The following is a 24,916-nucleotide window of genomic DNA, read 5'->3' on the forward strand; positions in this document are numbered from 1 at the left end:
CCGCGAGGTTTCGGGGTCCTGCGGGAGCGGCCCCGTCGCTGTGGTGACGGGACGCGAGCCCTCCGCCGGGTCGGCAGAGCCGCAGGTTCGAGCCCCGGCGCCGCTCGGTGGCCCGCGGGCTCCAGTGACGGACTGCAGGATCCCCCCGGAGCGGGAGGACCTCCAGAACCTTCGGTGAGGGGCTGCAGGACTGTTCTGGGGCAGGGGAGCTTCCAGGCCAGGGGGTGAGGGGCTGCAGGACTGTTCTGGGTCAGCAAAGTACTTAGGCCCATGGGTCAGGGTCTGTAGGTGCACCCAGGTGAGGAAGACCCCCGGGACCTTTGGTGAGGGGCTGCAGGACTGTTCTGGGGCAGGAGAGCTGCCAGGCCCATGGGTGAGGGGCTGCAGGACTGTTCTGAGGCAGGAGAACCGCTAGACCCGTGGGTGAGGGGCTGCAGGAGGCCTTGGATCAGTAGAGCACTTAGGCCTGTGGTTGAGGGTCTGTAGGTGCACCCCAGGTCGGGAAGACCCCCCAGGACCTTTGGTGAGGGGCTGCAGGACTGTTCTGGTGCCGGAGAACTGCCAGGCCTGTGGTGAGGGGCTGCAGGACTGCTCTGGGGCAGGAGAGCTGCCAGGCCCATGGGTGAGGGGCTGCAGGACTGTTCTGGGACAGGAGAACTGCCAGGCCTGTGGTGAGGGGCTGCAGGACTGCTCTGGGGCAGGAGAACTGCCAGGCCTGTGGTGAGGGGCTGCAGGACTGCTCTGGGGCAGGAGAGCTGCCAGGCCCATGGGTGAGGGGCTGCTGGAGACCCCCAGGTTGGGAAGACCCCCAGGACTGTTGGTTGTGAGGGGCTGCAGGAGCACACCAGGGTGAGAGGAGCCCTGAGCCCATCAGTGCTGCCCTGAGGGGGTTGCCAGGCCCTGGAGAGCCCTGAGGGAATCCTGAGGGATTCAGGAACCTGTGGAGCAGATGGACCCAGGTCCCCACTGCATTTAGGAGCCATGAGGACATGGGCTGATGGTTGTCAGTCTTTGGCCTGTGGGATCACCATTAACTTAAAAAGGGAGTGAAAGAGCCAGGGATGTACTGGGAGCTGAGAGCAGCCTGGCACAACAAACCTTTCTTGGGAGCTGCAGCTGGGTGAAGCTTACAGAGATGGATAATTTTCACATTACATTTTTCCCAGTCCTTCCCCTGCACCTCGTGAGAGATTCGTCACTGCCAAAGCCCTCTGCTTTCAATGGTGTTTTGACAGCCAAGCCCTGAATAGCGCTTGCAACCAGCACTGCTGTGTCCTGCAGAGGTATCTGGGAGAGGAATGGAGCAGTTTCATGTTTCTTTCCTCATTCTTTCTCCTGCAGAGCCATGGAGGTCCCTGCGGGGCTGGCTAGTGGGAAGGAGCCTGCTGCTGCAGCTCTTCCCACTGTGTCACTGCCAATACCAGTGCAGATCACAGTCGTGAGTGGAGAGAACCTGGTAAAGTTCTGAAAATATCTCTACTAATTTAAAAAACAAGGCCAGAGCAATTCTGTGTGCACTGGGATCCCCTGTGAGAGCAGGTGGGGGGTGATGAGGCTAAAGGAAGGAGTGGTGGGAGTATCAGAAGTTCAGCAATGCCACACTGTGGCTTCCTCCTCCCCGCTGAGGAGTTCACACAGAGGAAAAAGCTTGTGAGGCTCATAAATTGGGGAACACACCTCCCTAGCAGTAGGTCAGAGATGCTGGGATGAAATGTACCTCTCTGCCTCCTTTAACTTTATGGAAATGGCAGGTTTTTAAAGGAGAACACAGCAAAAATGTGATCAGTGAGACAAAAACCTGCGAAAGGACCTCACATTAGGTGTAAAGCCAGATTTTCATCCCAGCTCCAGCTGGATGAAATCATATTGAAAGCAATAGGGTGGCTCTGGTTTTAAAAAGGCAGTGGATCCAGTTCAAGGCTATGAGCTGGTGCCAATCAAACCACCACTGCTGTGATTTCCATGTGATTCTCCCAGCTGTCCTTAAAGTCTTCCAGAGGAACTGGCATTTGGGAGGGAATGCGGAGGGAAAGCTCAGCTCCTGCTGCAAGCAGAAAAAATGCAAATCCCTGCTTCTACTCCAGCAGCAGACAGAAAAAGCAATCCAAAAGCACCTGCTTGAGGCTTTCACATTGTAGTATTGAAGTACTTCTTACACTGATGGATTCAGCAAACAGCAGCTTAGGTGAGGTCTGAGGTGAGAGGAGGATAAACAATGCTGGGAAGAAAAGACTCCTGGATTGATTGCATCTGGAATGTTGCTTTGTGGTTCTGATTGCTCCACTGTGAGAAAGGCCTGTACAAAAGGGAGGGGAGGTTACAAAAGGGCAATAATCACAGCAACAATATGAAAAAAAATCCCTCTGTAAGAATGTGGAGTCCACTTCTAGCTGTAAGTGTGGAATCTGCTTAATTAGAGGCAACGTAGAGAAGGATGAGAGAGGAGTCTTGGATAATTAATGGTACAGGGAAAGGTTAATTGGATTCTTCTGTTTAGCCATTCATAGGATGTATGCTCAAGGAGACAGTGAGAAGGGCTGAAAATTAAAACCAAGTGAAAGAGATCTCTTTTTGTGTAAGAACCAGCATGGAACTAATTACCCCAGTGACAGGGAGAGAGGGAGCTGAGGGCGGGTTAGGCATCCTGTGGCTCAGCACTAAGGAGAGGCTGGGGCTGGGGACAATGGTCCTTGTGTTCAGCCACTTCTCTGTGGATTGAGAGCTAAACTGTGTTTCTGCTGCAGGGAGCCCTTTGGTGCTTGCTGCCCAGCACTTCCTCTGCTGTGCAGGTGCCCGATACTGCCCATGTGGGTCCCCACTGCCACATGCTGTGCCCTCACTGCCCCTCTCCAGCCCTGTTTAAGCCCCTCTGTTTAGATATTTGAAATTCAAAATAAAATCTGAATCTTCTCATCTCTGATTAAGACAAGTGGTATGAAGGTGGTGTAGCAACAAATTGCAGAGCTCCCAAAGAGCTTGCTGGAGCCCTTCCTTTGATTTCACAGAATCATGGAATCATTTAAGTTGGAAAAGGCTTCTAAGAGCATCAAGTCCAACCTTTAACCCAGCACTGCCAAGGACACCACTAAAGCATGTTCCCAAGTGCCACATGCATGTGTCTTTTGAGCACTTGCAGGGATGGGAACTCCCCCACTTCCTTGGGGAACCTGTGCCAGTACCTGACTGCCCTTACAGTAAATAAATTTTCCCTAATGTTCAACCTAAACCTCCCCTGGCACAACTTGAGGCTGTTCTATCTTGTGCATTTCAGGACATTCTGTACCATGTAACATCCACAGGTGTCCTGTGAGCTCATCCCTGTTGCTCAGGAGCTGCTTTCTTAGGAGGCAGCAAAGGTCTCAAGCTTCCTGGAAGTACTAAAATATCAGTGGAGTATTTTGGGATTTGTTTCAGATGTGTCTTTCCTGAGGTGAAGCCTGAACCTTTCTGTCTCCCCTGCCACAGCTCCTGATAATCTTTGGGGCATCACAGCATGGTAAAACAGGAAATTTCCCTGCTAAAGACAGGGAATGGTGAGGTTTCAGTGTGGCCAAGCTCTGCTCCTCTTCCCCATCCCTGTGGTGGAACAGACCCCCACAAGTGAGCCCTGTCCTGGTGACTGACCCAAGTGGCTGCCAGAGGAACTCTGATCCTGGATGCTGCCACAGAGCCAGCTGCTCACTGAGCTCTGTTTTTGACAGAAAACTCTCAAAAGCAACATGCTGTTTAGCATGGTGCGTGTGGAGTACAACGGAGCAGTCCTGGGAGACTCCTCCAAGACTCATGTCATGCCAGATGGGACAGCAGAATACGACTTCAGCACCAGCTTTGAGTGCAGCCCTGATGGGCCCAACTCCTTGGATGTCCTTGTGCAGAAACCACTGCTCTGTAAGTAGCTGGTGCCAGTTCTCCCACCTTGGAGCTGGGTGCTGTCGCTGCAGGAGTCACTGGTTCAGGAATAGCACTTCAGGGAGGCTCTCAGCACTTCTTGTCCATCTCTGCCAGCTGGAAGAATCTCCTTTCATGTTGGCCCGTGCTCCTTTGGCTTTGCTGTGCTTGTCAGCCTTGGGAGGTGAAGAAGAGCTTGTGCCAGAGCTCACACAGACCCTCCTTGATGCCTGACCTGCTGGTCCAAGGAATTCTGCCAGCTTCTCTCTTTTTATCTCCCTAGTGACAGTGCTAGAAGTGGTACCAAAGGAGAAGAAAAAGCCAGAGAAAATCACTCCTCTTGCCCAAGCTGTGGTGGACCTTCTACCTCTGCTGCAAGGTACAGCATTGACAATCACAGTCTCTATGACCACTCCTTGCTCCCTAGCACTTTCTGATCTCTGCTTATGGACCCCTGACTACCATTCATCTCTTTTGGATAAATTGGCCTTCATAGCTCTGCAAAATCTGACTCGGGTGGGGGCAGGGAGAGGGTAGCTTAGCATTCAGAATTACACCATGATTTTGTCTTGTGTAAGGTGTCCCTGCCCATGGCAGGGGGCTGGAACAAGATGATCTTTAAGGTCCCTTCCAACCCAAATAATTCCACGACTGTGATTCTTAGCAGAGGGTCTCACTTCATGCTGTTCTCATTCCTGTTTCTTCCCAGGAGTGCGTTCACTGAAGGTCTTTGCTCCTTTGTATGCAGTGCCTGCCTCCCCATCAGAGATGCTTCACCCCGAGGCCACGGTATGTGGAATTTGGAACTGTTCCTTCCCTCATTCAGCTCTCTGCTGCTTTTTAATGGGAGGGAGAACATGACTCAGCTGCCTGGCTCATCACGGATGTGGTACAGCCCTATATGTTACAGGCTTGGAGGCCTTTCCCGCTCCCTCTGACGTCTGTCCCTACTTCCCTCTGATAGGTGAGGTCGTGCTGGGAAATGTTAATGTGTGCAGCTACCCAATTGCTCTGCAAAAAATAACAAAGATGGAAAGCACAGTGCTGAAAACCCCCAGAAAGGCAACGGCAGGGTCACCTGCCCAGCGTTATTAGCCTTCCTGTCTGCAGATAAAATGTCTGAGTCCATTATTGTACAAACTCTGACTGCCTTTCCTGCAAGGTCCTTATTCATTCAGCAGGTTGCAAAGCGCCCAGTGACTAAAACAGGGAATGAAGTATGAGGCTGGGAAAATGTATCCAATTTTGCTCCTGAGCCTGCCCACAGTGAGCACCGGGAGCGAACTGGAGGGGTGGATATCCCATTAACAGCTCTGTGTTTAAGAGGAGTTCACAGTGAGCAAGGCGGGGGGGGGGTGGGCAGGCACTCATTAGGGAGGACAGGTAATAAATGCTGACCAGCTGGTTTTCCCTCACACACCATCCATCCAGGGCTGGGACAGGTAATTAAAGGCTGCACACAGAGCATGGAGATAGGGCAGAGGCAAAGCTGTGGCTCTCTGAATCACCAGGGGAAAAGCATCATTTTCCACCCTTGATGTTCTTTCTCTGTGGCTCCTTTCATGATACCCTGCTCCTCTCTCCACAGCTCATTTTATGAGACCCTTGGGGCATGTGCCATACCTCAGCCAGGCTGTGATTTAAACAAACAAATACCACAATTGAGCCAAATTGGTCCTGAAATTCCTTTCCTGTGCTGGGCTGTTTTCTTTTACATCGGAGATGAAGCACAAGATAACATTATATGTTCTGGCCTTGGGTTTCTTCTTGCTTCTCCCTTAGAGCAGGCAAGTTGTAATTGTCTGTTTACTGGCTCCACTTTATCTTTGTCTCACAGAGTGGCCTTGAAGTGACAGTGAGCACCAAAGAGCTCCTGCTCTCTGCCAACCAGTTCTCAAGTGGGAACCTCTTGAGCATCACGCTGGAGGCAGCTTATTCTGTCCCTGAAGCCTTTAGCACTGACGCCCAGCAAAACTACATGGCTTGCTTGCAAATGCCAGCAGCTGGCGAGGTGAGAATGGTTCCAGGCACAGTGACAGGGCGTTTGGCTGGCTTTGGGCTGTGCTCCCACCCCATGGAACAAGTGTCCAGGCACGTGGGGTGCACAGCTTCCGTGCTTGTACACCAGCAGCTTTTGCTGGGAGGGCTCATAGTCTCTGTGGTGTGATGTGTTCCTTTAACACAAACAAAGGTCAGTTTGGAAAGATTTGGATTCAAACTGGCAGGGCTTTTTTCCACTTGGCTCTTTATTTTTATTCCATTCTTTGTATGCATGTGGTGGAGTGCATTTTCTAAGCCAGGCACCCTGTACTGTTGCTTTGCTTTGTTATCCCAGCTTGGAGCAGCTGCCTTTCACTCCTGCTCCTGTTAGAAATGCAAATCCTTCGTTTCTCATGCCTCTCTAGAAAGAATTGCCATTGCTTTTCAAGAATGGCATCCTGAAGGCTGGTGGTGAAAAAGAACCATTGCCCCGGCCCAAAAACTGGCCCATTGGCCCCATCCTGGCCCCTGGTGCTCTGAAAATACCTGACTCCTTCATTGTTGGTGGGCGCTATGAGGATGAGGATGGAGAGCTCACCAAAAGCGAGGTGAGGAAGGACTGGCAAGTTTGGAAGAGAACCAGGAGGGGCTAAGAGACTTAATATGAGAGGGAGGTGGGTGGTCACTGTGCAGTGTCCAGCACAGAGGTGGTTCCCCTGGGACAACAGACATGCTGACTCACTGCTGGAGACATCCCAAGAGAGAATGTGGCAAGTCTGGTCCCAGAAAACAGCCCCACTGAGCTGCTGGGCTGGGAGCTGTGTTATCTCCTGTGAGCCAGGCACTTAACCCTGATGGTGTCTGCACGAAAGGATGTTGGCCTCTCTGCAGGGCTGGCCTGGCTGTGGGCACCTGGACACCTCAGTCTGACTCACATTCTGTTCTCTCCTGGGGACATTTTGGGGATGATGCAGGCTGGAGTTTGCTGCCCTAGCTTTGACTGCATGCTGTTTGTCACAGGACAGGGAATTCAGGATGCAGGCTGAGAGCACAAAGAGAGTCGTGTGGGACACGGAAAGGCGCTGTTTCCTGGATGCTGCTGCCGTGGCCGTGTAAGGGACCCCAGCCTCCCACCCCAGAACATGCTCACAATCACCTGAGGCAAGGAGCTGCAACATGCAAGTGCCCTTGGGCCACTCAGGGGTCAAATTGTGCCTCTGCCTCACCTCCCATAGCTGGTGTGGCTGTCTCTTGGCCACAAGTGTTCACCTGAGCAAGGGCACAGCTCTTGAAGTGCCTTGAACTAGAGGCAGCAGCTTAATTCTGTGCTGGGATAAGGTGAATTGGCTGGAGCTGCTGTCTCCAGGCCACAAATGCTCTCCTGCTGCCAGCAGCTGGGGCTGGGGGCTGGTCTCTCCATAATTTAAGGGAAGGGGCAGCAGTTATGGTGAGTAGACATGGAGTAGAGTGGCATCCACAGCTCTTCTCTGAGCTGCTAATTAAGTTTTTACTGCATCCCAAATACGTTCAAACCTTTCACTCCATGTGGGCACTCTTCATTTGCTTTTTTATTGGATAAGTGTTGCCTTTAGCAGCTCCAGATATGCTCAAGATCAGGATGAGTGTTCCATTTATCTTTGAATCCTGCTATTTTCTGGCTTCAGCTGCATCATGGCTGTGCATTTCACAGCCAAATTACTCCTTGTGTGGAAATACTCATTTCTATCTTATTTGATTTTTAAAATTATTTTCCCTACACATCCATCCACCTGCCTGCTGGTGTCAGAGTCATCAGCCACATTGAATGCAAGCTCAGGATCCACTTGCTCTGTACAATTCAGGTTTTTTACTGAAGTCTTCTTACTTATTTCTGAAGTAACTGGGGGAGAGAAAAAACCTGGTGTGTGGCTCTCACAGTTGTTTTAAAGCTGCCAGTGCCATAGATGTACACGGCAGTGGGTAGAGGAGACAATGATCACAGTGTTCCCATGGCCTGAGGGTGTTTGCTGAGGGAATAGGGTGAAGCAAACCCAAGAGCAGCTGCAGGAGCACAAAGGAGGGAGGTGGGACTGTCCAGCTGGGTTTCTGCATCTCCTCAGTGCATCCTGCATCTGCTTTGTGCCCAGCCTGCAGAAGCGCATTGCCGAGTGCCGCTACTGGCCCGTGGAGCTCTGCAGGATGACCGTGGCCTCAGCTGGCAAAGGGAAAGTCAAAATGGACAAGGTAAAAGTGGGGTCTGGCTTGTGGAGTAGCATTGCATTATCAGGCATTTTCCTCTTGAGGCCTTTGTGATACCAAAATCAGCCTTGAAGCTGCCAAAGTGAGTCAGAGAGCAGGAGTTTTTGTGAAAAATCAGCTTGATAGGGCTGAATAGATACAGGGTTGTATTTTGTCCTTATAGCTCTCACTGATGGTCTGTGGTAGCTCACTGGAAAGGGCACAAGGAGAGGGTGGCTTTTAAAATCACAAAATAGTTTGGGTTGGAAGGGACCCCATCTCCTTCCAACCCCCTACCACAGGCAGGGACGCTTTACACTAGACCAGGTGTCTCAGAGGCTTGTCCAGTCTGGCTTTGAAGAGAATTAAAAGTAATTCACTGAGCTGATCTTTGGCCAGTGGGGTTTTGTAACAGCTTGAAGAAGTTCATGTATTTTTTCTCAGGCTGTAGGTAAGCTATGCTTTTGCATCTAAACCAGGGTGGTTTAACAGAGAAACAATCCCTTAGAGAATGGTTCTACTCCTGGCAGCTGATTGTGTGAGAGCTCCTAATGTATCCCAGGGCAAAGCCATATAAGTTGGTGTAAATCCCTTTCAGCACTCACCAGTGCCAGGATTTTGCAGCTGTGATGATGATCCTTCTAGCCAGGCCTCCCACACCTCTTAAGCCACTTGGTTTCTGTCCAGCCTGAGATGCACAACTCTGGTAGGGTCACCTGGATTTCTAACCACAGAGCTGATAATCTTCCAGCTGCGTCCCAACAAGACCATCCAGCAGGAATGGAACAGAGACTGCAGGAATTAGAGAGAAAAGCTGTCCCCATGGGGATTTGGATAAAATTAATATTCTACATATGGAATGACTCCAGTGTATTGGCCCAGGTTGTCTTGGCTGCATGCCAGTGACAGAACCACGGGCTCATCAGGTGCATCAGTTTGCTGTGTGTCCTTCTCTTAATGAGATTGGTGGCCTTGTTCCCTTAAGGACAATAACAGCCTGTCCAGGATCTCAGTCCCTTGCTCTGTGTTTCCAGGGAGATGAGGACAAGCAGATTGCCTTCCACGGTGTGGCATATGTCAACATGGCTCCTCTGCTGTGCCCTGGGGTGAAGCAGATCCGAGGGGCCTTCCGTGTCTCTAACTACGAGGACAGCGAGGTGTTTGAGAAGGTGAGAGCAGCAGGCTCTGCTCTGCACTGAGGGACAATGCACAGAGGGATTTGGGAGCAGGGATAGTGGACAGAGGGCTGTTTGGGAGCAGGCAGTGGGTGTTTGGGAGAAGGCAGTGGGTGTTTGGGAGCAGGCAGTGGATGTTTGGGAGCAGGCAGTGTGGGCAGTGGGTGTTTGGGAGCAGGCAGTGTGAGCAGTGGGTGTTTGGGAGCAGACAGTGGGTGTTTGGGAGCAGGCAGTGGGTGTTTGAGAGCAGGCAGTGTGGGCAGTGGGTGTTTGGGAGCAGGCAGTGGGTGTTTGGGAGCAGGCAGTGTGGGCAGTGGGTGTTTGGGAGCAGGCAGTGGGTGTTTGGGAGCAGGCAGTGTGAGCAGTGGGTGTTTGGGAGCAGGCAGTGGGTGTTTGGGAGCAGGCAGTGGGTGTTTGGGAGCAGGCAGTGTGAGCAGTGGGTGTTTGGGAGCAGGCAGTGTGAGCAGTGGGTGTTTGGGAGCAGGCAGTGGGTGTTTGGGAGCAGGCAGTGTGAGCAGTGGGTGTTTGGGAGAGACAGTGGGTGTTTGGGAGCAGGCAGTGTGAGCAGTGGGTGTTTGGGAGAGGCAGTGGGTGTTTGGGAGCAGGCAGTGTGAGCAGTGGGTGTTTGGGAGCAGACAGTGGGTGTTTGGGAGCAGACAGTGGGTGTTTGGGAGCAGACAGTGGGTGTTTGGGAGCAGACAGTGGGTGTTTGGGAGCAGGCAGTGTGAGCAGTGGGTGTTTGAGAGCAGGCAGTGTGAGCAGTGGGTGTTTGGGAGCAGGCAGTGTGGGCAGTGGGTGTTTAGGAGCAGGCAGTGGGTGTTTGGGAGCAGGCAGTGTGAGCAGTGGGTGTTTGGGAGCAGGCAGTGTGGGCAGTGGGTGTTTAGGAGCAGGCAGTGGGTGTTTGGGAGCAGGCAGTGTGAGCAGTGGGTGTTTGGGAGCAGGCAGTGTGGACAATGTGCTAACTGGAGCTGGATCTGAGCCTTGAGTGCCCTTCTGGTGATGGAGAAAAGTAAAGATACAAGCTTTGAGGTGCAGGTTTCTCCAAGGCAGGGGATTTTGGGGGGGCAGTGAGCAGATCTAGGGGCTGAGAGAGGCTTTGAATCACACTCCACTCCACTCTCCCAAGTCTGGAACATGGGAAGGGAACTGTGTTGCTGGGAAGAGCAAACAGTGGCTTTAAAAGGATCGCGTTACCCCCGGCAACCACCAAAAAAGCTGTCACTGGAGCTCTTTCAGCTCTAGCTCACCGAGGTTTATTTGTCTTTGCATTTTTCCCTCTCTGTTACTAAGAGTGACAGTTACATCTCCATTTTCCCACAGTCTGTGCTTCCTGGAACAGACCTGAGCTTGTTTCAGGAGGGCAGATGAACAGCCTGGTTTTACCACCCGTGTTCCCTGTGGGGCTGTGGTCCAGGTGCAGGGTGAATTCCAGCCCTTCTCCTGCTCCCTGTTCCCACTGGCTGCTGCAGAGCTGGGCTGGGCACGAGTGTGTCTGCTGGGCTCTGCTTCCCTGCCATGAATATGACCCCTTGGCTGCTTGTTCTGTGCCATTTATCTGTCACAAGTGAAGTCCTTCTCATTCGCCAGATGCTTTGAGTTGCCTCTTGGTCTAAAGAGTTTCCCTACAGCTGGTCCATTCCTCTCCCCAGGATCCCCATAATTCTTGCTAGCCCAATTCCTGTAACCAGCATGTGTGGGAGGGAACAGCCTGTCTAGGTGGTCAAACACAGTGTAAACACACAGTATGACAAACCTGTTCCTTGCAATTCCCTGCCATGTGTCAGCAGAAAATGAGCTGGGAGCCAAGAGCATGTCAGGCAGGTGGGGACCCCCAAAAACATGTGGAACAGGCCTGGTGAGAGTAGCCAGCTTCATCCAGCAGCCCTTATCACCAGTCAAGTCCATGACTGTGAGGCAGGTCTAGGATCCCACCAAGAATTCAGGATCACGGATCTGGGTTCCAGCATGTTCAGCACATATCTCAGACAAGGATGAAGGGCCAGTCCTCAGTGAAAACACAGTTCCTGGAGGGAAGATGGAGAGATCCCCACTGATTCTCATAGTCTAACCTGAGGCTTCACAGCTCCACAGAATCAGAGCTGGCCTGGAGCACCAGCAGCTGAACTCTAGAATGAGAGAATGAGGTTACAAAACCTCTTAATGCATTTAAGATCCTGACAGTGTGTTTTGTGATGAGAGAGGTTAAGGCAAAGGAGTGAGGAAGCCTGCTTTGTCCCTTGATTCTCTCTGTTCCCTCTGTTTTTCAGACCAAAATCCAGCACAGTATTTTCCGGGATCTCAGGTCACAGCTCAGTCTGGTCAAGGAAGGGTTGGGGAACTCTCCTGTTTCCAAAGCTGCTCCCAATAAGGCTCCTAAGGAAGAGAAAGAATTCACTACAACGGTAAAGTCTGGGGAGGCACCTGTCACCATGGCTACTCTGTTTCTGTGTCTCAGGAAGTTGGGACATGCAGGAACCAGGGATGGATGCTGTGTTGCCTCAACCAACTGAGAGATACTCATTGTCCTAGAGTCATAGAATCTCCTCAACATGAAGGATCATGAGTCCAACTCCTGGCCATGCACAGACACCCCAACAATCCCACCCTGTGCCTGACAGTACTGCTCAAATACTCCTGGAGCTCTGGTAGCCTTGGGGTTGTGACAGTGCCCAAACACCATCTGGGAAAAGAGTCTTTCCCTGACATCCAACCTAATCCACCCCTGACACAGCTCCAGCCATTCCCTCAGGTCCTGTCATGGTCACAGACAGCAGAGATTAGAGCTGCTCCTTGTAAGGAAGCTGCAGCTTTCCCTTATCTGAAATCTTAGGATATGCTGCCTGAACAAATGTACCATCTCACACTCTAAGCTTGCAAAGATTTGAAGTTTATTGAGTCTGAAACAAGAGACATTTTTTCTTTTTCCTAATAATTACTCAACCCATCCAAAATCCAGTTGTCAGATGGCACTGGAGAATCTGAAAATGTCACAGATCTCAGCCTTGAAGGACAGGTAGTTATGTCTCTCCAAAGAGAAGGAGAGACTGTAGAGCATCACTGTGCTGGTGTCTCACACCTTTCACACAATTAAATTCCTCAAGAGTGAGTTGGACAAGGGATGTTTTACGTAGATGCTGTCCCAGAGCTCTTCCAGTGATGTCCACCTGGAGAGCAGACTGGCACTGGGCTAGAGGGTCTCTGTAAATTGTCAGGCATTTTTTTAAATCGTCCCTTCATATTTTGGCTTCTTCCTCTGGAATGCACATTCATTCTGCAGGCAGATTGATTATCTGGGCTCTCTCCTTTTCCCTAGCCTGGATTTTACTGGTGTAACTCATTCTGAGGGCAGGTTATAAAACAAGTTGGATCTCTGCAGTTTGGAGATCTGTGGCTGTGTGCTCAGTATTTCACTGTGCCAGCACTGGCTGCAGACAGCACGACACAGGGAGCAATGTTTATCTCCACAGCAGTACAGCGAGGCAGGAACATTCCTGATGATGGAGATAAAGCTGGACAGGCCCCTGGTCCCAAAGCGGCTGCGGGAGGAGCTCATGCGGCGGTAAGGATGGGCTGTGGGGCTGACAGCTCCTCTCTGCAGGGTGGAGAGAGGCTGCTACAGCAAACCCCCCTTGGAATACACCAGAAAGAGGGCCTGAGACAAAGCCCACAGCAATCAGGGGGAGGATTTGGCCAGACTGCTTTAGACGTGGCATCTGGTGTGTTGGGAAAACACTTGTTCATCCAGCTGGCATCTCCCTGCCATTGCTCTCAAAACAAGAGACACCAGAGCAGTACAGCAGTGTCTGTGTTCCTGTCAGGGCTTTGTTTCCCTCTAATCCCCATGTGCTTGCCTCTTGCATGTGATGTTCAATGGCTTGGTCAGTCCTGGCCACCAGCATGGACTGCCCTGGGTAGTGCTGCTGTTGCTTCAGCAGAGCATTCTCTCATTTTTAGCTTTCCAGAAGTTCTCTCACAATGTTTTACCCATTCCACAGCTTTTATGTTCATTTTCATGTCAGTCTGCTGCAGAGCTGCTCTTTCATCTCTGCTGCTTTGAGATTTCCAGTTCTTGTCCAGTGGCAGCCCTGCTGTGTTATGGGTTAGAAAGGCATAAAACATCTAATTTATGGGATAAAATAATAGAAAATGCAGCAGATTAATAAGGTGTAAGAGGTGCAGGTTTATGTCTCTCTCAAACAGAAATATCACCCATTCATTGAAGGTATGTGTGTTGTCCTCACTGCTCCCTGCTGTCTTCCAGAAGGACCAAGCTGAGGAAGGTGAACTCCTCTTTTTCCTTTTTCCTGGCCTATTTTATACATTTCTACTCTTCTGCAATGTGTGTGGATTCAGTGTAACTCCTCCTTGTTCACCTGCTTGTGTGCACCTGAATAAGGCCTGTGGTACCTTGGCTTGGTGGGATGGATTGTGTTCTGAGGACTTGAGGGTGTTTTGGTGTCCAGCACACAGGAAATGTTGAGAAAAATTTAAATTAATCAAGGCTGGTTTGGCACCAGGGATTTTAATTCCAGAATCACAAAATGATTCAGTTTGCAAGAGAGCCCTGAAGGTCACCTAGTCCAAGGTTCATGTTCAAACAGGGTTCCCCAGAGCACATTACTCTGTGTCCAGATGGTTTTCAGATATATCCAGGGACAGAGACAACACAGAGAATCCTTCTCCAGTGCTCAGCCACTCTCACCTTAATAAAATCTTAATTTAAAATATGCTAATCCTAATGAAAGGTCATTGTAGTTCCAGCAGAGGCCCAGGCAGGGCTGTGTGGTGTCTGGGGGTTGATGTGTGCCCAGGGATGAGGTGCCACAGCCAAACCGAGCAATGCTGGAACTGATGGGTGGGGTGGTCTGGGCTGTTTAGTGACCCAATTCTACAGAGCTTTCCTCAGGCTGGTTCCTTCCTTACACCTGCTCTGCAGAGCCAGGAGCTCCAAGATACAGCTCTGCTGCTGTTTGGGTTAGCAATAAATGTTAACCCTGTCATGACAAAGCCACAATCATCAGTTGTAGGGACCTGTTCACTCTTGGTCTGAAGCTTCAGTTTTCCTCCCAGGTGCCTGTGAGGTGTCTCACAGACACAGTGGCAGGGTGGAGCCCTCACACCACACAAGCCAACATCCCTGGCAGTGGATCTGCTGAACTCTCCTCTGCTCTCCCTGCCAGGGTCAAGGAGCTGATTCCTCCCCGCCCTGCGCTGCCGCCCCCGACGGAAGGAGCCAAGAAGGTACGTGTGGGATCCTGTGCCATCATTCTGCCACCCCACCTGCCCTCAGCCCTCTGCACAACAGCCTTCATTCTCAGCCCACAGCAACATGGGCATGAGGTTTGAAGGGTGCAGGGCCACAGAGATGGTGAAGGGTCTAGAAGGGAATAGGGCAATATGAGGAGTGGTGAGGTCACTTGGAATGTTTAGCCTGGAGAAGAGAGACTGAGGGTAGAGGTCATTGGGGTCTGCAGCTTCCTCACAAGCTGCAGCTTCCTCTCTGCTGTCTGTGACCGGTGACAGGACCCAAGGGAGCAGCTGGAGCTGTGTCAGGGAAGGTTTTAATGGATATTAGGAAAAGACTGGCTGGGCAGTGCCCAGGCTCCCCAGGGAATGGGCATGGCCCCAAGGCTGCCAGAGCTTCAGGAGCATTTGGACAGTGCTCTCAGGGATGCACAGGGTGGGACTGTTGGGGTGTCTGTGCAGGGCCTGGAGTTGGACTCAATCCTTGTGGATCCCTTCCAATTCAACATATTCTATGAAATACACAGAAAAGTGTATTCTTCTGTGTGTGTTATCTCCACAGCAGTGTGCCTTGGGAACCCATTCATCACTCATGTTCACATCCCATTCAAAGGGAAGTGGTGAAGAACTGGAGCAAAGGGAAGGAAGGCAGCCATACAGGGATGTTTGGAAGGAAATGGGATGCTGGAAAAAAGGCTACCAGAACTTTACATTTATATCCTGGGAGTCCCAACAGTTTCTTGTTTTAGACCAGCCCCTGTGCTTCATCAGACTCAGACAAACCTGAACAGAATCAGCCCTGACCTTTCTCAGATCACCAAGAACTTTTGAGGATCAAGGTTATGGAGATTACAGGTTCTGCTGAAGAGGGCAGGCTGTGGGTTTCAAGGCCCCCAGTAAATGAGTATATTTTACTCACAGCCAATTATATTGTTATAGGAGAGATAGCAGTGACTGGAATACTGGGTTGTGATGGAAAATCCTAGCAGGAAGGAGCTCTTTTATGTTTACCTGCAGATAATTTCTCAGCCCTCAGGCGTGGACAGGAAAGGATGTGTGACAGACTAATTGAGACTTGAGTCAGGTGGAGTTAATAGGAGGCGTGGGCTGTGGCAAATCAAATACATATCAAGGTTGATTGCATAAGTGGCTTGTGAAATTTATTTCTTTCTTTTCTAGGTGGTGGAAGATTATCACAAACGTGTCACCAGTGTTGCTGTTGCCATCCTAGGGGAATACCACAAACTTTTTGGGAAGCAGCAGGCTGACCAGGGAGTGATGGACCATGAAACCCTGGAGGAACAAAAGCGTCAGCTCAACTACGAGCTCAATACCTCTGGGAAATATTTTGCTTTTAAAGAACAGCTTAAGGTGAAGAGTCCTGTTTCTCAGTGAGGAACTGGTGCTCCATGGTGCAACTCAGGATGATGTGGTGCTCCAGAATCCTTTTCTGCCACCTGGAGCTGTTGCAGTGGGCACTGAGGGGACAGGATTCCCCTCTAATGGAGCATGCACCAAGCTGCTTTGGTCCCACACCAATAGAACACTTCTTATCAATGGGAGCTACTCACATGCATTTTCCCCATGCTCATAACCTGAGAAAGGCAAAGCTGGCTGCTCTGACATTCCTACTCTGCCCTGGCAGGGAAAGGAGGTTCCACTCTCTCAGCTGCTCAGCCTCAGCCACACTTTTCCCGGAGATCCCCTCTCTGTCCTGAGGAGATGAGCTGTCCACATGCTGTCCCTAAAGGCTGTGTCAGGGAGGTGGGAAAGGAAATCCCTCTTGCTTGCTTTTTTTTGCTTTTATCAGTGGTGGGCTGGATTTGTTTCTCAGAACTAAGTTGGAGTTTCAGACTCTGTCTGATTACAGAGCTGATGGGGGGCATGGGAGTGAACCTGCCTTGTCCAATGTCCCTTGTCTCCACAGTATTCTGTGGTGAAGATTGTGAGGGAGAAATACCTGAAGACCACAGCGTTTGAGACCAAGGAGCAGCTCCAGGCATTCCTCAGTGAGCTCTATGTGTACCTTGTGGACCACATGCATATTGCCCTGAATAAGGTAGGGGGAAATCTGGGTGACTTGGGCCATGGCTTCACTGTGGGTCCAGGTTAGGTGAAGATCTTCTGTCTTCAAGACAGAAGCAGGCTCATGCTTTCATCTGTTGGAGTTGTCACATGTGGACCATGAGCACACTCGAGGCAGGGATCCAGTGCCTTTGTATCCCACTGCTCAAAATCCTGATGGTGGGATAGGTGTGAGATGCCACTGGTAAAGCTGCTGTAGCTGGCACATGGTGAGAGTGGCTGGGCAGAGCAGGAGCTGGGGTCACCAGTGAGTGGCCCCACTGAAGGTTGATCTAGAGAATGCTGTGAATAATCATAGAATCACAGACAGGTTTGGGTTGGAAGGACTTTAAAGCCCATCCAATTCCAACCCTGCCATGGGCAGGGACACCTTCCACTGTCCCAGGCTGCTCCCAGCCCCATCCAACCTGACCTTGGGCACTGCCAGGGATCCAGGGGCAGCCACAGCTGCTCTGGGCACCCTGTGCCAGGGCCTGCCCACCCTCACAGGGAACAATTCCTTTCCAAAATCCCATCTATCCCTGCCCTCTGGCAGTGGGAAGCCATTCCCCTTGTCCTGTCACTCCATATCCTTGTAAAAGTTGATAATGCCTGGTGCCAGTGTGGCAGAGGTATCTGGGAATGATGGGAATGTGTCCCACCACAGAGCTTGTCCTTCCCAGTGATCAGCCCCAGCCACACTGGTCTGTACTGGGAGCAGTGCTGGCCTGGGACCTGCTGCCATACTGGGATCACACGAGCTACTCTTCCCTTGCCCAGGGCTAATTAACACTGTCTCCTTCCCTACCAGCTCCTGTCTGGGGAAGATGTTTCTCCTGCCCCTCCATCCTGTGCGACCAAGAAGCAACTCTGGCTCTTTGCTCGTGAAGCTGAAGCCAACAAGGACTTAAAACTGGCCTCTCTCTTCTACAAGCAGGTAAGGGAGTCCCAGTTCTTTCCTGCCATCACCTGTGTGGACTGGCACAGCAGAGCATCCCAGTGGGGCCAGTGCTCACAGCTCAGCCAGCCCCGACTGTGGTGGAGGGAGGAAGGAGCTGAGCATCACCAGGATAATCAGACTCAATGGGAGGCGTTTCCCAGGGAGATGCTGCTCCCTGCAGGATGTGAGACTGTCCCTGGCCAGGTCACCAGCCTCCCAGGACTCCAGCCTCGAGGCCAGGGGCAGTGGGATGTGCTGGGTCAGTTCTGGGGACACTGGGCCCTAGGAGGCAGCAGCTGGAGCTGGAGGACACGTGTTCATTGGAGAAGGCTTAGAGGAAGTGGGCTTCCAGCACGATCCCATTTAGGGGACACCCTTGCCTGTGATAGACAAGGGCTTGATTCCTGCTCAGCTGGGCTGGGGTGGCCAGGAAAGCCGTGGTCATTCCAGAGTTACCTCCCCAGTGCATGGCATGTGCTGAGGCTGACTCCAGTGGTGATCTCTGTTGCCCAGAGAATAGCTCGGGACCAGCGCAGCGTGCAGTCCTGGCTGGACTATGGAGCCTTCTGCCTCCTGTACGAGGACGCCACCAAAGCCCAGGAGTGCTTCCAGCAGGCTGTTTGTCTGGACCCCCAGAACATCCAAAGGTGCTGAGTGCTCCTGCTGGGTGGGTGGGGAGGGCACTCCTGCTGGGGCTGCAAGGCTGACTGCTCTGCCCCTGCCCCAGCGTGCTGCTCTGTGGGATTGCAGCTGTCAAGCTGCAGCACTATGAAGAAGCAGAGATTTTCTTTGAGGATGCCTGCTGCTTAGAGCCATCCAGCATCATAGCCTGGACTCTCTCAGGTACAAAACCAAGCCAGTCTGGTGCTCAGGGTACTCCTGTAGAGCCAAGCATTGTTCCTGCCCCCAGTCCTCTTCTCCCGGCTTCAAGCTGAGGGAAGGATTTTGCTTCCTTCGGCTGTCTGCTGATGCTGCCTTGTCTCTCCCACAGGTTTGTTTTATGAGACACAGAATAATTATATTCAGGCAGAAAGGAATTTCCGTGAGGCTACAAAGCTCCTGCGAGCACAGCTTGAAGAGGAAGAGAGAATCCTTGAGGCTGCTGAGGGAGAAGGGAAAAAGCCCAGTTCTCCCAGCACAGACCCAGGTAACAGGCAAACCCAGGAGTTGCCCTGACACCAGCAGGGAGGGGCTTGAAGCTGTGTGGTGAACAGTGGAAGGAGAGATTTTAAGAGAAGTACAAAGGGTAGAAGATGTGCACTGTGAGCTAGAACAGAATTCCATGGAAGCTGTCACTGTGAGCTCCCAACACAGCTCAGAAAGCTCTGCCTCACCAAACCAGCTGCTTGGCAGTGACCCTGAGGCCAAGGCTTCCTTTGGAGCTCCTCTGAGTCCAGCCTGAGCTGAGACTGTCTGTCCTGAGTCCCAAATATTTGGCCAGGTTGCAGGAAATTCTGACTGGCTTTATTTTTAACATTATCACCACTCATGCACAGTGCCTCAGGCAGGCAGGCTCGTGACACATGTGGGTTTTTGTCCTTTCTGATTATGAGGAAAGGGATATTCATAGAATCATGGCATGACTAAGGCTGGAAAGGACCTCCAAGATCATCAAGTCCCACTGTTAACCCAGTACTGCTGTGTTCATCACTAGCCCATGTCCCCAGCTGTCACATCCACACAGCTTTTGAACATTTCCAGGAATGGGGACTTGCCCACTGCCCTGGGCAGCCTGTTCCAATGCCTGATCACTCTTTCTGTGAATAAATTTTTTGCTGTCATTGAACATAGGCCTCCCTGGTGCAACTTGAGGCTGTTTCCTCTCATCCTGCCTCATTTATATCTGTTTCTGGCTTCACATGGTAATCTTGTCCTCAAAACCCTAGCCCCAGGTATTGCCACCTGCAAAGAACAGCTTTGAAAACCTGGTAGATCTTTTATATAGATAGATACATGTATATATGGTTATTTTTGTGGACTTATGTTCTAAACTATGAAGTTTATGGCTTTCCACCTAATAGTTGGTTGGGGTTTCATTCCAGAGAAGATTCCAGATGGCTCAGCTGACAAATCACCAATGGAGGGTGTGACATCCAAGGAAGAGGCTACAGCAGTGCAGCAAGCCCCAGAAGGTTTGGGAATGAGGATGTGGAGAGATGGGAGATGGTCCTGTGGGAACTGTGGGCAGTAATGTGGGAGCAGTGAGCCATGGCCCCTGTAAAACCAGGGAGTCTGCAGGCAAAGCAGGTTCACTCTGATTTTCAGAGCAGCACATCTCAGGATGCACAGCCAGAAGGTGAATGCAGCTCTCTCCTTCATTTCACTGCACCCTGCACCTTCCTTTTCTTCCTCCTGAGATGCCAGCTCTTAAAGTGTGCCTAGGGATCCCCTCTGGTTGTGTGGTGTGGGATCTGCCCCAGTGGTGGTGGAAATGGCAGTGCTGGGTGCCTCAGGGCCCTCTGGTTGGTTTGGGGAGGCAGGAGCCTCATTGTAGTTGTCTCTGACAAGCATCATTAATAAGTTTCCACCTTTTTTCCTCCGGGTTTGGACTGGAAAATTAGTGGGTGAAGAGCATAATTTCAGATCTCCTACAAAACCTAAGCCCTTCAGAAAGAAATGCTGAGTTAATCTCTGCTTCAGCCTCCCCTCCCACCTCCTGGGTTTTGCTCCATGTTGCAGGGATTTTTCTGTCCCCACTGGGATGTCAGGTCCTGCTTTGGCTCCAGAAATAAAAATCTACTTTGGGACTGACAGAGACACATTTCCTTGCAGCATCATGTCCTGCTTCAGGACCTCAGCCACCTCCCTGCACAATCTTCATGAAGACAGTGGAATTCCTGATGAAAGTCAATGCTATCCGGGTCAGTTGAACAGGGAGTGGAGGAGTGGGAAGGGAGGTTGGTTTATTCCCAAAGAGCTCCATCCAGCCCCTTTCCTGGCCTCAGCAAATGAGCCATGGCTACTCCAGAGGCCGAGCACAAGAGGGAGCAAAGCCACCACTGCCCAGAGATGCAGAAGTGTGGCCAGGCAGAGTGTTGAGCCCACAGTGCTGGCTGTGGATACACAGCCCAGCACTGCCTGCTGCACAGGGAACAGCCAGCTCAGAAATGGTACAGGGTGCTCTTCCCAGTGCATTCAGATATTGTGATGCTTCCAAGATGCCTGAACTCCTTTGATTCAGATACCTGTGTATGTTGGAGTGATTTTTGTATCAACTGGAACATGCCTGTCATGTCAAGTCATCTCTGAGACCTCTCTGGCTGCCACATTGTGCTGCCTGCCTAAATTTGACAAGGTAGAAAGAGTTGCTTAGAGCAAAACGCAACTAAATGGAATCCTGGAATGGTTTGGTTTGGAAGGGAACTGGAAATTCATCTCATTTCAAACCCCTGATATGGGCAGAGACACCTTCCACTAGACCAGGGGCACCTTCCACTAGACCAACACTCAAAAGAGAGGAAAAAAGAAATTTCCTTTGTGTTTTGTGTTCGTGGAAGTCAGAGAGGTGTCAGTCAGCTCTCCTGCCCTGTCCTGCTGGGGTGTCCATGGTGTCCCTGCTCCCCTAACCCCCACCTGTGCTGTTCCACCCCAGTTTGTTCACAAAGCACTGGCCCACGAGCTGCTGCTGAGCCTTCAGGGAGGCCCCACCTTTGCCTACTACATGGCACTGGCCTGGACCTACATGATGCAGGAAGACTTCCCCAGATGTGAGGAATGTCTGTGCGAGGCCATTCAGATCGACCCCCTGGTAATTCCTGTGCAGTCTCAGTGTGTGTGAGCCCAATGCCCCTCCTTCATTTCCACTTTACCATTCCAGTGCTAGCCCAGAGCATTTCAGTGGGAGGGCAGGCACACCAGGCTGTGGCTGCAGCACTGCTCTCTCTGTTATCCCATTGTCACAGCCTCTTGTCACTCCCTGCACAGGCAGGCAGCATCTCAGAGCCTGTCTGTGCCTTTCCCTCTGCAGCATCTGCCTTTGTTTTCTCTCTGAATAGGTATATCCTGATCCTCTTTCTCTGGGTGGGGGATTTGGGTTCTGTTTCATGGCAGACAAGGTTGCTATTGAGCTCTCTGCAAGGAGGGTGGCTTTGGGGAGGCAGCTTGAAAGGAAGGCAGGGGGAAGATGACACCTGGGAATGCTGTGTGCAGGCAGGGCACTGAGCAGGGAGCTGCAGGGGGATGCCATTGCTGGTGTCCTGCAGGCAGCCCACTGACCTTAACTCCCTGGTATCATGGAATCATGGAATTGTTTAGGCTAAATCAAAAGATCATCAAAACCAACCATTCCCCAGCACCACCATATTCACAATTAAACGATGTCCCCAAGTGCCACATCACATGGCTTTTAAATGCCTCCAGGGATGGTGACTCCACCACTGCTCTGGGCAGCTGTGCCAGTGCCTGACCATCCTTTCAGTGAAGAAATTTTCCCAATATTCAATCTGAACTTGTCTTGAGGCTGTTTCATCCTGTCCCTTGTTCCCTGGGGGCAGAGCCCGACCTCCCCTGCTGCCCAGTCCTGTCAGGATTGGCAGAGCCAGAAGATCCCCCCTGAGCCTCCTTTTCTCCAGGCTGAGCCCCTTTCCCAGCTCCCTCAGCCTCTCCTGGTGCTCCAGCCCCTCAATGTCCTCCCACAATTGAGGTGCCCGCAATGCACAGCATTGCATTACTGTGATAATACAATTAAACACTGCTCAGCTCCTCCTTTCTGCTGCTTGCAGTGTCCCAGCCCCCCCTCTCAGGTGTTTCTCCCATCCATATCTCACTCCTGGTTTTTTTTTGCACAGAATCCAAATGTCTGGGCTCAGAAGGGGCACCTGTGCTACCTGCAGAAGGACTTTGTCAATGCAAAGGAATGCTACGAGCGAGTCATCAGCTTTGTGGAGGATGCTGTGGATTTGCACTTTGTCTACCTGCGCCTGGGCTCCATCTACCTGGAAGAGAAAGAGGTGAGGAGCCAGCTGGGCTGTGGAGAGGAAATTCCCACCAAACAAATCACTCCTGCAGCAGCAGTGGGGACAGTGGGTGTCTGAGCCCCATGGAAGCAGGGTGTTTGGCAAAGCCCTGTGTGTGGTGTGAGGATGCAGAGGGATGTGTCTCTCTCTCCTGGCAGTATGGCCGGGCCAAGCACATCTACCTGCTCGCCTGTGACAACTCTGCCTCCTGTCTCACCTGGCTGGGCGTGGGCATCGCTTGCTACAGGGTGAGTGCAGCTGCCTTCATGTTCCTCTGGGCTTCAGATGGTGGCAAGGGACACAGGGCTGGCTTTTGCAGGGTCCCCTTGTTTAGAGCAACTCTTGGCTGCCTGTGAGCCAGTGTCCCCAAAGGCCATCATGTTCTGTGTGCTGTGACAGCCCCAGCGTGGCACCCTCATGGTGTCATCTTCGGCTCCTGCTCTGGGAACAGCCATCCTTCCCCCTCATCCCAGCTCCTGCCAGCACCTCCTTCCCCAGGGTGTCATGGCAAACAGTCTGGGCTCTGCTCCGAGTTCCTGCCTGCACATGACCTGCATGTCACCACCAAGGCACTGAGTGGGATGTCAGCAGGGAGGAATCTCAGTGCTTTCCCTGTCCAAGGGAATCCAGCACTTCTGAAGGGCTGCCAAGGACACCCAGCCACCAACAGCACAGTATCTCCCTAAGGCACACCTCGCCAGGTTCCTCCAAGGAAGTTTGGCTGAGGAAGCAATCAGGGAAGTAATCTGAACTTCTGTTTCCCCCTTGGCCAAATGTTTACCTCCTGGGAGGCTGTGATCAGGTCAGGGAGGTGAGTGGTGGCCTGGGCACCAGCTACCCCTGCCTGCCCAGAGCTGCTGCACAGCAGGAATAGGGAGCAGGAACACAGCCATGTTTCCTCATGGAGCTGGATCACTCAGTTCCTGGAGGTGAAGGGCTTTGTGCTGCTTTCCTTACAGCTGGAGGCTAATTTAGAAACAGTGTGTGATCCCACAGGGGTCAGCAGTGGGAAGCTCCTGCTCCTGACTGGAGATCTGGATGCTCTGGCACTGAGGATAACTCCTTGTCTGTGCCCTAAATCCTCTCCCCTGAATTTCTGTCAGGAAAGCTCACTTAGGAGCTTCTGTGGCACTCATTTCTTCTGCTATTAGAGCAATGCCTGTTCAGTTGGGAAGCCCCTTCTGCCTGCTCTTCATCATTTGTCCATGCCTCTCCTTCTCTCCCCCAAGCTGGAAGAGATGCTGGAAGCAGAAGATGCCCTCTCTGAAGCCAATGCCCTAAATAACACCAACGCTGAAGTGTGGGGATATCTCGCCCTCATCTGCCTGCAGGTGAGTGCCCAGCCCCTTCCAGCCTGATGGAGTAGGGATTTATGGGGGGGTTTGTGGGTGAGGGGTTGGCATCTGCTCATGAAGAGCTGGTCTAAAGCTCCATGATAAAAGTTTGGGGGTTGTGCTTGGGATGGCAAAAGCAGCACCATGAGGTAATGACTGCCCCAGGGCATGTCCTCCCTACTAAGCTTTCTTACAAAGGTCGTTTCAGGGACATCTCATGTCTTTCCACTGCTGAGGCACCCTAAATCCTGGGGTCAGTGTTGGGTCCCTTCATGGCAAGATAGACACTGAGGGGCTGGAGCGTGTCCAGGGAGGGGAACAGAGCTGGGGAAGGGGCTGGAGCACCAGGAGAGGCTGAGGGAGCTGGAAAGGGGCTCAGCCTGGAGAGAAGGAGGCTCAGGGGGAACCTTCTGGCTCTGCACAACTCCCTGACAGGAGGGGACAGCCGGGAGGGTCGGGCTCTGCTCCCAGGGAACAGGGACAGGACAAGAGGGAATGGCCTCAGGTTGTGCCAGGGGAGGTTTAGGTTGGATACTGGGAAAATGTCTTCATGGGAAGGGTCAGGCCCTGGCACAGCTGCCCAAGGCAGTGGTGGGGTCACCATCCCTGGAGGCATTTAAAGCCACGTGGATGTGGCACTTGGGGACATGGTTTAGCGGTGGCCTTGGCAGAGCTGAGGGAATGTGTGGATTTGATGGTCTCGGGGGTCTTTTCCTGCCTAACCCACCGCACGATTGGCTCCCCGGTGCTGTGCTGCAGGGCGGGCGGCAGCTGGAGGCAGAGCAGTGCTACAAATACACCGTCAAGGTTGGTGTCCGTGCCCCGCGGGGCGGGCGGGGCTGCAGGCACCCTAATCCCTTCCGAGCTGGGCGTGCGGGGGTGCCGCGGGATGGTCGCTGTCCCGCCGGTGTCGCAGCCGAGCCACCGAACAGCCCCGTATGTCCTGGGCAGTGCCGCGCAGCCCGGCCCTGACCCCGCGGCCCTTTCCGCAGCTCGGCCTGCAGAACGAGGCGCTGCTGCAGGAGATCCGCGCCGCCCAGCACCGCTTCGGCTTCGGCGACCCTTCGCTCTGAGCCCCCCGGGCACATAAACGCACCTCACCCCGAGCACGCGTGCCCG

The 24,916-nt window shown here is 52.2% G+C and overlaps 1 protein-coding gene across 3 annotated transcripts; it reads left to right on the forward strand.

Annotated features, from left to right (window-relative positions):
• On the forward strand, positions 1 to 24,904 carry CFAP70 (cilia and flagella associated protein 70). Of its 3 annotated transcripts, none has more exons than XM_056503068.1 (27): positions 1 to 174; positions 1,342 to 1,456; positions 3,702 to 3,888; positions 4,172 to 4,267; positions 4,598 to 4,677; positions 5,726 to 5,899; positions 6,294 to 6,476; positions 6,889 to 6,980; positions 7,995 to 8,091; positions 9,120 to 9,254; positions 11,528 to 11,662; positions 12,728 to 12,819; positions 14,441 to 14,501; positions 15,684 to 15,875; positions 16,432 to 16,563; positions 17,380 to 17,505; positions 18,022 to 18,155; positions 18,236 to 18,351; positions 18,500 to 18,655; positions 19,551 to 19,640; positions 20,281 to 20,369; positions 21,101 to 21,256; positions 22,296 to 22,457; positions 22,622 to 22,711; positions 23,693 to 23,794; positions 24,557 to 24,604; positions 24,790 to 24,904. In XM_056503068.1, the coding sequence occupies exons 2-27, from the start codon at positions 1,346 to 1,348 to the stop codon at positions 24,868 to 24,870; spliced, it is 3,117 nt and encodes a 1,038-aa protein (XP_056359043.1). In that variant the 5' UTR covers positions 1 to 174; positions 1,342 to 1,345; the 3' UTR covers positions 24,871 to 24,904. The 3 variants fall into 3 exon arrangements, with proteins under 3 accessions (XP_056359043.1, XP_056359044.1, XP_056359045.1); XM_056503069.1 differs by having other exon boundaries at positions 46 to 174; positions 12,731 to 12,819; XM_056503070.1 differs by lacking the exon at positions 22,622 to 22,711 and having other exon boundaries at positions 46 to 174; positions 24,790 to 24,902.
• The last annotated feature ends 12 nt before the right edge of the window (positions 24,905 to 24,916 follow it).

This window comes from Oenanthe melanoleuca, chromosome 14 (assembly GCF_029582105.1).
Source record: "Oenanthe melanoleuca isolate GR-GAL-2019-014 chromosome 14, OMel1.0, whole genome shotgun sequence".
In the NCBI taxonomy this organism is placed as follows: Eukaryota; Metazoa; Chordata; class Aves; order Passeriformes; family Muscicapidae; genus Oenanthe; species Oenanthe melanoleuca.

What these genes read in the sequence shown, in the direction of transcription:
- CFAP70 (XM_056503068.1), top strand. Translation starts at nt 1,346, where the DNA reads ATGGAGGTCCCTGCGGGGCTGGCTAGTGGGAAGGAGCCTGCTGCTGCA. An exon ending in CCTTCTACCTCTGCTGCAAG is followed by an intron (nt 4,268 to 4,597) that starts GTACAGCATTGA and finishes GTTTCTTCCCAG; the next exon opens with GAGTGCGTTCACTGAAGGTC. An exon ending in AGTGCAGCAAGCCCCAGAAG is followed by an intron (nt 19,641 to 20,280) that starts GTTTGGGAATGA and finishes ATTTCCTTGCAG; the next exon opens with CATCATGTCCTGCTTCAGGA.